This window comes from Grammomys surdaster, unplaced genomic scaffold, assembly GCF_004785775.1.
Source record: "Grammomys surdaster isolate TR1022 unplaced genomic scaffold, NIH_TR_1.0 63, whole genome shotgun sequence".
In the NCBI taxonomy this organism is placed as follows: domain Eukaryota; kingdom Metazoa; phylum Chordata; class Mammalia; order Rodentia; family Muridae; genus Grammomys; species Grammomys surdaster.
The window spans coordinates 21,053,130-21,065,533 of record NW_021604565.1 but is presented as its reverse complement, the minus strand read 5'-3'; the positions used below and the strand labels follow the sequence as shown (position 1 = coordinate 21,065,533).

At 40.0% G+C, this 12,404-nt stretch overlaps 1 protein-coding gene across 4 annotated transcripts in view; it reads left to right on the top strand.

Moving 5' to 3' along the window:
- The window catches only part of Sybu (syntabulin), a 66,633-nt gene that overhangs the window by 23,861 nt on the left and 30,368 nt on the right, over positions 1 to 12,404 (top strand). For 2 of the 4 annotated variants that reach the window (XM_028766474.1, XM_028766485.1), the window contains one exon: positions 696 to 893. The exons of 1 other annotated variant lie outside the window; for it this stretch is intronic. In XM_028766474.1, the coding sequence (XP_028622307.1) occupies positions 696 to 893 (198 nt within the window). Of the gene's footprint in view, positions 1 to 695; positions 894 to 11,626; positions 11,750 to 12,404 lie in introns of those variants that run through there. One more of the 4 variants, XM_028766498.1, reaches the window with a different exon arrangement.

Below are 12,404 nucleotides of genomic sequence, written 5' to 3'. Positions count from 1 at the left end.
AATCTGTGGACAAATATGAACCAAAATTATACCATATAAAATATAAAAGTAGACATATGCTTTGAATACAGAAAAAAAATGTATGTTACGGGCGTCTTTATGATGAAAAGGCTTATAAGATATATGACTGGCTGGTTTTATGTCAACTTGATACAAATCAGTGTCATCGGAGAGGAAAAACCTCTGCTGAGAAAATGCTTCCATAAGATCCAGCTGTGAAGCATTTTCTCAATTAGCAATCAGTCAGGGAGAGCCCAGCCCATTGTGGGTGGTTCTATCCTGGGCTGATAGTCCTGGGTTCTGTAAGAAACCAGGCTGAGTGAGCCTGTAAGCAGCACCCTGCCATGGCTCCTGCATCAGCTCCTGCCTCCAGGATCCTGACCTGTTTGAATTCCTGTCCTGACTTCCTTCAACATCTAAAAGCAATTTCGAAGAGTAAGCCAACTAAACTTGGTGTTTTGTCACAGCAATAGAAACTCTAAAATAGTATATCCTTAAAGAGTTTCCTTAAAATAGTATTTGTTTTTTTGCCAATGTGAGTGGCCAAAGTATGGGAAAGAAACAAAAGAAGTATCCTAAGAGAGTCATGCCCAGTATACTTGGGTCCTACAAGCAACTCATTCATGAGCATATGCAGACTGCATAGCTGGCTTCCCTGTGTTATGACTCAAAACTCATGGATTTCTGTCTCCTAGATGACACAGGTTGTCCCAGCAGCCAGTCAGTATCCCCTGTGAAGACTCCCTCAGACACAGGGCACAGCCCCATTGGCTTTTGCCCTGGAAGCGATGAAGACTTTACCAGGAAGAAATGCAGGATTGGAATGGTTGGTGAGGGAAGCATCCAGTCAGCTCGTTATAAAAAAGAACCCAAGGGAGGTATCATAAAGCCAGGTAAGTACCCTGACTACTCATATTAAAAAATTTGTGTCTTTTATTTTTTGAGATTAATATAATTATATAAGATTTTATGTATATATTTAAATAATTAAATTGTATATATTTTATATATATAATTAAGTTAGATTATCTATATAATTAAATATGAGATTATAATATAGTTAGGTTTCCTCTTCCCTTTTCTTGCCCCAAATCCTCCCTCCTTGCTCCCTTTCAAATTAATGATCTTTTTTTAATTCATTAATTGTTGTTATATACATATATGTGTCTATATATGTATATCTAAATACATCTGCTTAGTCTGTATAATATTATATGTGTGTATGTTTTCAAGGATGACCATTTGGTATTGGATAATGGATTGGTGTGTTCTTCCTTCAAGGAGATATAGTGCAGTAAGAGAGATTTCTATCTGAAATCAACCTATCAAGTGAGAAATGGTTCATGTACCCATTACCCAGAAGCCTTTTTAAAAGATGTAGCATGTAGAATAGAGTATTTAATGCAGAGTTCCTAGTAATTTAATATAGTGTGTAGCTATCATAGACAGGATTTTTATATGCTTGTTTATGCTTTAGGATTTGGTTTATTAAGATGTATGAATCCTGATTTAAAGACCCTTGACCAAAGGTATCTCTGGAGACAAACCTGACTTCATTGCTCATAGGCACAAATATCACCTAAGAAATCTTTTGTTGATCTTTTTACTTGTATTTTCTCAGTCAACTACAGTCTCAAACATTATCATTGTGAAAGTCCCTGCTGCTTTTGAATGGTACCAGGTCTATACCATAAATTCCTTGTATGAGAAAAATTACCTAAATTGTCTATGAGTTTTGGGCTGAGTAAGCCTGCCATGTCATAAATATAAAGAGAGAAAATCCAGGAAGCAAGGCCTTTGGATGACTCTTACAATTAATAAAATGCAGAGACATGGGTTGTTAGAGCTCTGGAAGGTCCTGCTCTCAGGTTAAAATCAAGCCATCAGTTACCCCCAGCCCCACCAGACTCTCAGCCAAAGCTGACCTTCAGCTCTAGACGTATGTTCTACTTTTTTTTTAAAAAAAAGGCAACTCATTAAAACCAATACCAGTTCATTAAAATAGCAAGCAATTAGTGGCTATGACTTTGGAGGGTCAGGGACTCTTTAGAATGAAGTAACCAAAGCCCATCTAATTTTAGGTCCATTGCTCTAGATTTGGGAACACTGCTGTCCCTACGTCAGAAAGTAGTCCCTGAAATGCCCCTGAGGTCAGTAGCATAAAGAACAAATAATGGCCACTGGGCTTGTCATGTAATCAGAGCAGAGAAGCCTGCCAGGGGGTGCAGGAAGGGCTTGGAAAGGTGGCTAGCAAACAAGCAAGCCTGCTCTTTGCCAACAGAGTCCAGAGGTACCTCTGGCATGAAAAGCCTTCCTGCCAGGCAGAAACTCCTACTGGAAACTTCTGAGAGGCCATTTGTCATTTTGGCTTCTGTTGTTTCCTAACTATGCAGATTTAATTAAAAGTTGCATCAAAGAGTGAAGCATAGCATTCCTACAGTCCCATTGGATGATGGATCTGCTTTCCACTTTTGCTTTTATTTGCATTTTTGCAAAACATTGGAGGATACATCTGTGTTTGTCATGGGCTAACTGTCCAGTCAAAACTTGAGTGGGAGATGGACTGTGTTCTCCGTACAATGCGTTCAGTGGGAGGGGAGCGTGAAGGTGATGATCACCTGTGACCCCATTTTGAGGGAGTTTGTAATTCAAGGCAGAGCACAGTATGATAAATCCGAGTGATAGCACAGATCAAAGGGAAAGGAATGGACGCCTTCTTCCCAGGTGGCTTTCTGAAGAATCGGGTGGTTACACCCACCACCATCACTCCCCCACCCACACATACACTATACCTGTTTGTGTGTGCTGTCAGGATTGTAAACTATTTTACTCAGAAATGAAAGCCCTAACTGGTCTGCTGCAAGTCTATTAAAATATTCCAGAGCCACTTGTAGTTGCTGATTCATTACTTGGAGAATATCTTAACCTTGAGAAGAAAAGAATCCGCTGAACTATTTTCCAAACTGAAGTATTAAAACCTTTTTGTCCACAGATTGGCTACACAGGTGGAGAGAGCGGGCAAAATTACACAACTTAAACAAATAGGAATAATAAGAGGGAAAACGACTAGAGGCAGTTGAAGGGATAAGAGCGATCAGGGCCAAGAAATCTACCCAGAAGCTGAAATGTTGAAATCTGCATTTGAAAGATGCCGCAGTATCTCCTTAACCTTGGCATCATATATCACCTGCTACTGAAATTAGAGACCTGGTTGGTTGAACTATAATAACCTCAAAACAATGGCCCAGGATTAGTTACTTCTAGAAAAAAAAATTCCCACATCTAAAAAGCATTTTGCTAGAAAACCCAGAAGGTACCAACTAGGTTAGTGATTAGTCAGCCCTGGTTCCCTTAATAGAGCCCTTTACAAGGTAAAGCTCAGATGTGTTCCCGGTCATTTCTAATTCAGGATCAGTTCAGTGAAGTGAAATAACTTCTTGGCTACTTACCTGAATCCATTCTTACAACCTCTGCTGCCAGAACACCAGCTCAGGCCTGAAAGTTAGCATACCAAGACCAGGTCCAGGTACAGATGTACCTCCAGGTACAGTTCCAGGTGTAGTTCTAGGTGTAGCCCCAGGTACACCTCCAGGTGTAGTTCTAGGTGTAGGCCCAGGTACAACTCCAGGTGTAGTTCCAGGTACAACTCCAGTTGGAGCTCCAGGTGTAGCTCCAGGTGGAGTTCTAAGTGCAGCTCTTCCTGTTGCCTCTTTGGAATTGGAATTCCTTTTCAGTATCTAGGTGGGTCTTGAACTTAAAGCAGTCCTTTTCTCTTAGCCCCTCAAGTGCTGAGATTCCAAGCATTAGCCAACACATTAGGTTTATAACTGCCATCTGGTTTTATTGTTATTGTTTGTTTACTTGTTTGTTTTGAAAACAGGACGATTATATAGTTTTCCCTCCCCCAACTCCTCCTAGATCTTCTTCACCTGCTTGTCCATCCAAATCTTTTCTTCTCTCTCTTATTAAGAACAAACAGGCATCTAAAAAAATAATAAAAAAGTAAAAAATAAATAAAAAACCAAACCTGAATAGTACAAAATGAACAAGAAAAACAGAAGAAGACCAGTTAAAGAAAATGCATGAAAAACACATATAGATGCAGAGGACACACACATTTGCACATACAATCCTGTAAAAACCCAAAACCAACTGGACACCAAAATATATACACAAAAAACCCTCCAAAAGTGCTATTAAGTCCATTCTGTTGGCCATCTACTCTTAGACCTGGAGCCTACCATTAAGTGTAGTTTGTATCCCCAGTGACTGTTGTAGAAATCTAATTTTTCCTTTGTGAGAGTGATCAGTTGTAGATAAGTTCTGGATTCGGGATTGGGGCATGTATCTAGTTCCCCTCTCAGTGCTGAGACCTTATCTGACTTAGACCTGTGCAGGTCCATGCTGCCACAGTCTTTGTAAGTTTGTAAGTGTTTGGAGCCTGATGAGTTTAGAAGTGTTTGTTTCGGAGGTGTCTTCCATCCCTTCTGGGTCTGAACGGGGCGGGGTTTGATGACAATATTGTAATTGTTACAGCTCTGGGGGAAGCAGACGCTCCATTTAGGACTGAGCGTTACAAGGTCTCTCACTCTCTGTACATTGTTCTGTTGTAGGTCTCTGGATTTGTTCCATCTACTGGGCGGGGAGGGGAGGCTTTTCTGATGATGGCTGAGAGAGAAAAGGGTCTATGAATATAGCAGAATGTTATTAGAAATCATTTTACTACCCATTTTTTTTTTTTAGTAGAATAGAAGTATTTGGTCTTTCCCTAAGCAGTGTTGGGAATGACTTTCACCTCACGGCGTGAGCCTTAAACCCAATTAGATAGTGCTTGGTTGCTCCTGCAAGCTCTGTGCCACCATTTCACCAACTTATCTTGTAGACAGGACACCATTTTAGACTGAAAGGATTGTAGCTGGGTTGCTGTTTACCTGTTTGGTGGCCTAGAGAATGATTCCCATACCACATACACTAGTCAGTATGGGTGAAGGCTCTGCATAGATACTACCTCGACTTTCTATTCTTTGTGCTCCTTGGCACGGAATTAATTTCCTCACATCTTGTCAGCCATAGGCAAAAGACTGCAGCAGCAAAGTATAGCCTCAAACATAAACTGAACTCTGTTTCTGATATTAAAATAGATAAGTGGAAATATTTGAAATTAAATTTACTTTGGGGATCGGCTAGCATTCTGAAATATAGCTGATTACCAGTAATACCAATAGAAAGAAAAGCTGAAAGTTTTACTGAATACTCACTGTCCTTGGCAAAATTCCAAGCTCTTAACTCACTTAAGTTTAAATCAGTACAAAAAATAGATATCACTATCCTACATTTTGCAATTAGGAACAATAAAATACAAATATGTTTAGTAACTCATCCCAGGTCACAGAGGTTATAAATGGATTTTGAATGGGGTAACTACTCCTTCCTTTGAACTATTACAGAAGTTGTAAGATCTGCCTCCAAAAATGTAATTTTAAATAGAGTAGAGCAGTGTGACAATTTAAAAAGATGTACTGGCATAAGACATATATATATTACATATAAACACATATTATTTATAAATGTCTAAAAATTCCTATTAGTTATTTTATGTTATCCAATATAGCCATGGGTAGGTGGTGACAACTATAGCTGATGACAATGTAATATCAATTGCTTTCAGAAGATTGAACATAAGGTGTTTTAAAGAAAATCACTAAAATAAATCATGAAGACAGAATGTAAACATTAAAGGAATGTCTTAGTTCTAAGTTATTTTCATTTATTCATGAATGAACCCATTTTCTACAAAGTCAGTTGCTATGAATAGGAATACACACACACACACATATATATACATATATGTATAGAGAAACAGAAATCTATCTGATATATATATATATATGTATGTATATATGGAGAGAGAGAGAGAGAAAGAGAGAGAGAGAGAGAGAGAGAGAGAGAGAGAGAGAGAGAGAGAGAGAGAATATTGACTGGATCATATTGGCCTGTTTCAATGGCTGTGAGAGTTTACCTTTATCCATGACTAATATGGGAGAGAGGACTTAGCCCATGCTGGGCAGTAATATCCATAGGCTGGTGGGACTGGGATACATAAGAAAGCTTCCTCAGCATGAGTCAGAGAGCAAGTGAGTAGCCAGTGGTCCTCCATGATTTCTGCTCCAGGATCCTGACCTGATTTCCCTGAATGCTAGACTGCTACCTAGAATTAAAAGCACAGTAAACCTTTCTTTCCCCTATGTTGCTTTTTGGTCAACAGCAAAAAAAACAAAGCTGGAATATTAGACAAGAGCAAATCCTAATTTCTTAGATTCTTAAAGGAAGGTCATTACTTTTTCCAAGAGAGCATTTGAAGTGATTGTAAAATGGGACTCTGAAGTTCTCATGCTGAGAGAAAATGTTCACATGAAATATGGCAGATAATGCTTTGTGGTAGAGCATTTCATACTATCCCAGCAGGACCAAGACAGCAGCATGGAACATGGATGTAATGAGCACACTTAAGTGTTTATCTCTGTGGCTGGTTTACATATTTACTCTCATGTCTTTCTCCCATCTGTGACTTTGATGACATACTCAATCAAAATAATGGTGCCAAATGGACCTTAATGGGCTTCCCCTAAGAATTAGTGAATCATAATCCTCCTCTCGAAGGCAACTGCTGTCTAAATCCCAGTCTCCTAGGATTTATTGCATGGCCAGTCTTTGCAGCCACTGAGTTGGGGGTCTGCCAGATGCTCACTACTTTAATGCATTGAGGAAGCCACACAGGTCTCTCATACTTGGAGGAACCTACAGCCAACTACACTCACCAATGAGCTTATTCATAAGTCCTCCGTGTGACAGACATAAGCCTGGAAGCATCTTTCATATGCGTACTTGCAAACTAAGAGCTATAAACCCTCCATATATTATTTTAGGTTGGACTTTTTATTTCCTCCACACTGGAGAAACACTTATTGAAGAGTGTCTGTCTGCAAAACAATGGGAATACTTGAGGAGTTCCGTACTTACCTGCTTGGTAAAATACACGGTTATAATAGCTTGGAGCCAGTCCCACATCCTGTGGTAACAAGAGAGGAGGACTGTGTTACCAGTTAGGGTTCTCTAAAGGAACACCCTGATACAGTGAACTAATTTACATATATATGAGTGTGTTCATATATATGTTCATATGTATATATATATATGTGCATATTGTTTACACACATACACACAAACACACATATGTATGTATATATACATATACACACATATATACATACACATATGCATACATATATATATATGTATATGATTGACTTACAGGCTATGATCTGAGTAGTCCAACAATAGGTGTCTCTTGATGAAAAAGCCAAAGATTTGGTAGTTGTTCTGTCCACAAGACTAGATGTCTCAGTAGTCCTAGACTGGCGCTGGAGTCCTAAGGAATTCCTAGAGAGTTGCCAGTTTTCCATATATGTTGGAATCTTTCAAAAGTAGGTTTTAACACAAGCAAAGGAACAGCTCAGGATTGGTGAACTTGTCAGTGAGAGCGAGGCCAAGCAGGCAAGAAGCAAAGACTTCCTTTTGCTGTTATGGTGGCCCAGAATGAGAATGGATCTGACCAGTAATGATGCAGGTTTAGGATAGGTGTTCCATCTCAATCCAACAAAGAAACATCTCTCATAGTTGTGCCCAGCATCTTGGGTTTCCGTTAATTCCAGATGTAGTCAAGTTGACAGCTGAGACTAACCATCACAGGTCACATTATCCAAAATCCAAGAAGAGGGAGGTTGGAGGTTTTTTGTGAAGGTATTGTAGACTTAGATAGAGGTGCCAGTGACCTGAGTTTATTGTTTACTTTAGCAGTGAGTTTGCAGTATAGCATTTGGTTGGACTTGTACAGTGGTTTACAGAAATCTATGAATTCAGCAACATAGTCTGTTTCCTTGGGTAAATCAGGTAGTAAAATTCTTCTATCACATGACCTGGATTAGGACATCGATAACAGGTAACAGCAAATAGGTTCTATGGTACCAACCAGGGGTTAGCTTCTGAAACATAGCTATAAAATGTTTGAAGGAATACTTGTAGCATTGCATGAGCGTTTAAAGGAAGGGGAGCCTCAGTTCATCATGTAATTAAGAAGAGTTTTCTGCTAGGGCTAGGTTTGCCTCCCCACTACATATTCACTGGCTTATCAGTTCACTTGATACGTATCTATGAACTATTTTCATGGTAGCAACAGCATTCTCATTAAGTGAATAGAGAAAAGGAGGGACTCATGTGGTATCTACTCTCACATCACCCAGATTAAATGGGAGGATATATCTGAAACATAGGGGCAAACTGAGATAAGAGTCAGTTGTAAGAATAAAGCAAGGTCATAGGCTAGTCAGCAGAAAAGGCAGAAGATGTAGAACTGAGATGAAGAACTGGGGCTGCCCTTTCCAGCTTGGGATTTGCATGGGTGGCTGGCAGGGTGGTGAGCGAAGAAGGCAAAGGTAACTTTTGTGCTGTCAGAGTGATGGGAGGCCAAGTCCGGGCTCAAGAGAAGAGACATGGTTTGATCCACATGCCTGAGATGTCTCATAAAACTCGTGGAGCTTGAGTTACCTAGGAGTGCAACTGACCAGGATATAAAATTCAGATGGCTAAGTGCAGGATGGAACTAGAGGGAACAGATAATACAGCACAGATAACTTAGCACAAGGCTCTCATTTTCTTTCTTTCTTTTTTTTTTTTTTTTTTTTTTGGTGTTTTTCGAGACAGGGTTTCTCTGTATAGCCCGGGCTGTCATGGAACTCACTTTGTAGGCCAGGCTGGGCTTGAACTCATAAATCCGCCTGCCTCTGCCTTCCAAGTGCTGAGATTAAAGGCGTGTGCCACCACTGCCCTGCTGGCTCTCATTTTCTTAATAGCATTGGATTTGCCAACTCCAGGGAGTTTGGGATATATGAAGTCATAAGTAACAAGTGATTTTGAATGTTTGTTTTAATTAAAAGTATTTGTGCTGTATTATTGATTTAGATATAGGACTTTCTATATGACATATAGAAATGTATATGTATAATTTTTTAGAAAAGGTCTTACTATGTAGCCCTGACTGACCTGGGACTTTGTATATAGACTAGGCCAGTCTTGGTCTCACAGGTGTCTACTTGCCGCTAACTCACAGGTGATTACAAGTGTGTCCCACTGCCCCAACTACTTATATTTTATTTAAAAGTTTTCCTCAATTATCTTTTGAGCTACATTTTTACTTTTTCAGATCAAATCATCTTCACTCGGACCCACTTTCTTTGAAGTTGAAGCAATATCGAATCCATGTCTTGCACTCATATTCATAGGTTGTTTTATAACCTACATTTATTGTGAAGGTACAGGTTTTTAATAACCCCAAATACAGTGATTAAACTTACAATTCTTTGTCTCTTTCAGAATAGCAGTTAGGTATTTGAGTGATTCAGGATGAAAGGGGAGCTAAGCTGCCACAACAGTTATCTCCTCCTTGAGTGGACATAGTGCCTGCTGTGTACTAGGCAGAGGGAAGGGACAAAGGGAATATGGAAGGCACCTGGTCATCTTAAGGATAGAATAAAGAGAGGCCACGTGCCATTTCTAATTATAACTCAGGACAACTTAGTCATGTGGGCACCTGTTATCATAGAAGAATGTTATCATAGAAGAATGGACTGAAGATATGGACATTAGTAAATAACCAACAAGTTGTCACAGTGGTCCATGCACAGCAGAAGGACAACTGGCTTTTCTCTCATCCTGTAGGCATATGAGTGTTCCTTTACTACCAAAGGCTATTCAGTGCCTGAGATCACATAGCAAGTGATGTAGGGTTTCGTGATCTCTACAACAATCACTTGCTGCATTGCTTGCAAGTGATCCTTAAAAGGTACAGGATATCATTCCTTAGGAATAACTAGAAGATGAGTTTCTTGCCTCAGCATGAGCAGAACAAGGACAGTAATAGCATGCCAAAGTGGATAGGGAAAGACCACAAAGCTTCAACTCTGCACAAAGAACTATAGGCAACCAAGGAATGCTGACGAGAGAGGGAGAGAGGGGGGGGGGGAACCTTCCCCAGGGAAGTGCACGCAAACTGGTCATCCAAAATCAAATCGTCATCTCCGAAAACATACAAACAAATGATATTATACAGACCTAGCATGTTATATTTAGAAATATATGTGAACTCACACACGCATGCACATGTGCATACATGTGCACACACACATACCACCACCACCAACAACAACAGAAATTAATGGAAAAAGAGGCCATGGATTTGAAAGAGAGCAAAGAGAGGTATATGGGAGGATTTAGAAAGAGGAAAGGAAGAGAGAAGTGATGTGATTCCATTATAACCTCAACAAAGAAAGAAAAGTAAGTAGGTTTTAAATATTTAACATCTAAGACTCTCATTTTATTTTAAGAAATCCCATCAGATGAGAATGGCCAGAGCCAGCACAGACATGGGCCATTTCAGACTGACATGTGGTTTTCAAATGGCACTTTCTGTTCAAAGAAGGTAATTATGAGAACTGTACAATAAGAGGCTTGGGAAGGCTCAGTAGACAAAGATCCCTGCTTCTTTGAGAGGTAATTGTGGAAAGAGGTACTCTACTTATATTTAGACATTGAAGTAGTGCGATCTAGGTCACCCTTGAGCAGGTCAGGGAGGGCTAGCAGAAGGGAAAATATAATGTCAAGAAACGTTCTTTTTCTCAGTTGTATGGAGAAATAACGAATCCTTACCATTTCCTCAGTGCTATGGGGGTCATAAATGTAGCAGAGTAAACACAGAGCCTAAGCCCCACATGGCCTGGCATGCAAATATACATAGCCTCCATCTTTGCAATTGTCAGTGTTAGCATTGGACAGAATGCTGTGTTACAGTGGAAACCCTTTGCCTGGCAAACAGGATTTACTCAGTGGATGATCACTTTCATTATAATCCAAAAAAAACTGGAGAAGTTTACAAATTACACAACTTCCAGGCATTTGAATACTCCCCTCCAGTTGGGCTTCTGTTATCTGCAGTGCCTTGCTAAGAATCATCCTGATCTCAAGGAGTACTCTATTTCTAGAAAGCTCCTGTTTGGAAAGTGTTCCTACAGTTGTCCCAGAGAACCCCAGATTCCATTTTCTCCTTCTCAGAACAACAGAGCTTCCCTGCTCTACTCTGCCTGGCAGCATGGTGAAGTGACCTGCATACTTAAATAGCTGTAATTCATAATGTGCCCAAGATCTTCCCTCAAAATGTCACATGCTTGCCATTGGATTTAGAGCACTGTAGGTGTTTGGTGTCATTTCTGGCTTCTTTGCTTGGACATTACGGTTGCATGCTTTGTACTCGTATTGCCAAAGGATTAGCTATGAGTGTTGTGCAAGCGTTTGCTTCCATTTGACAGTTTGGTATTTCTGCAAATGCTTTGTGTCCATTCACAAGGGCGACGCTTTCATTTGAAATGCTGCAGTCGCCAGGGAAAAGACTCAGTGCTCTTCCCTGATAGGCCAGCTCTCCCTCTGCCTCCTGTTGCTATGGTGCCCAGCAGAGTAACTTCCTTGCCCTACACACATGTAGGAGGCTCCGTCTCCATGGAAACCCCACTCTGAGATTGTACTCTACTGAGAGATGAGCTGCACACACTGTATTTCTGCAAAAGACATACCCCAGCCTGTGGTGGGAGGCTGCTTTCAGAGGCAGTGTTTGCCATGAAAGTCTATGGAGCTTACTCTCTTAGTAAGTATTGTTAGTCACAGTAAGTAAATGGTTATACTGGATCAGAGTGTGTGTGTGTGTGTGTGTGTGTGTGCGCGCGCATGTGTGTATGTATATGTGTACATGTATATGTGTAAAGTTAATTATAATAGGATAAAAATACATAATGAAAATAAATTTGAACTCTGTTATTTAGGTACTCTGAATGCAGGATCAATGACTAAAGGCTTATTTTCTTTAATGCCCTACGTATGTTGTTTCAATTCCCTCATCTTTTGTGAGCTTGTGTATGTGAATTTATGCCAAAAGTTAAGTTTAAAATGACTCTGAATGATTATATTTTAACATGTTCTCTTTCCTCTGAGCATTGCATGGTGCATTTGTAAATTGTGAGTATGGCATTATGAGTGTCTGAGCTAGGGGAATAGACAAGCACGGCCACAATTAACGCTAATTGGCACCTCCCATGGTGGTTTGCAGTGGGCCTGTGTGTAGGATGAGATGTGATGCGTTTATTATCAAGAAAGAGAGTCAGCTTCTGTAATTAGTGAAAGATGCCCATGTCTGCTGTTTAACTATGAAAAATATTCAGAGCATGTCTGTCTGACCTACTTTAATTTACTTTTCTTCCATGGCATCCAGTAGAAATTTGGAAACTCTTCATGTCTATGAGTTG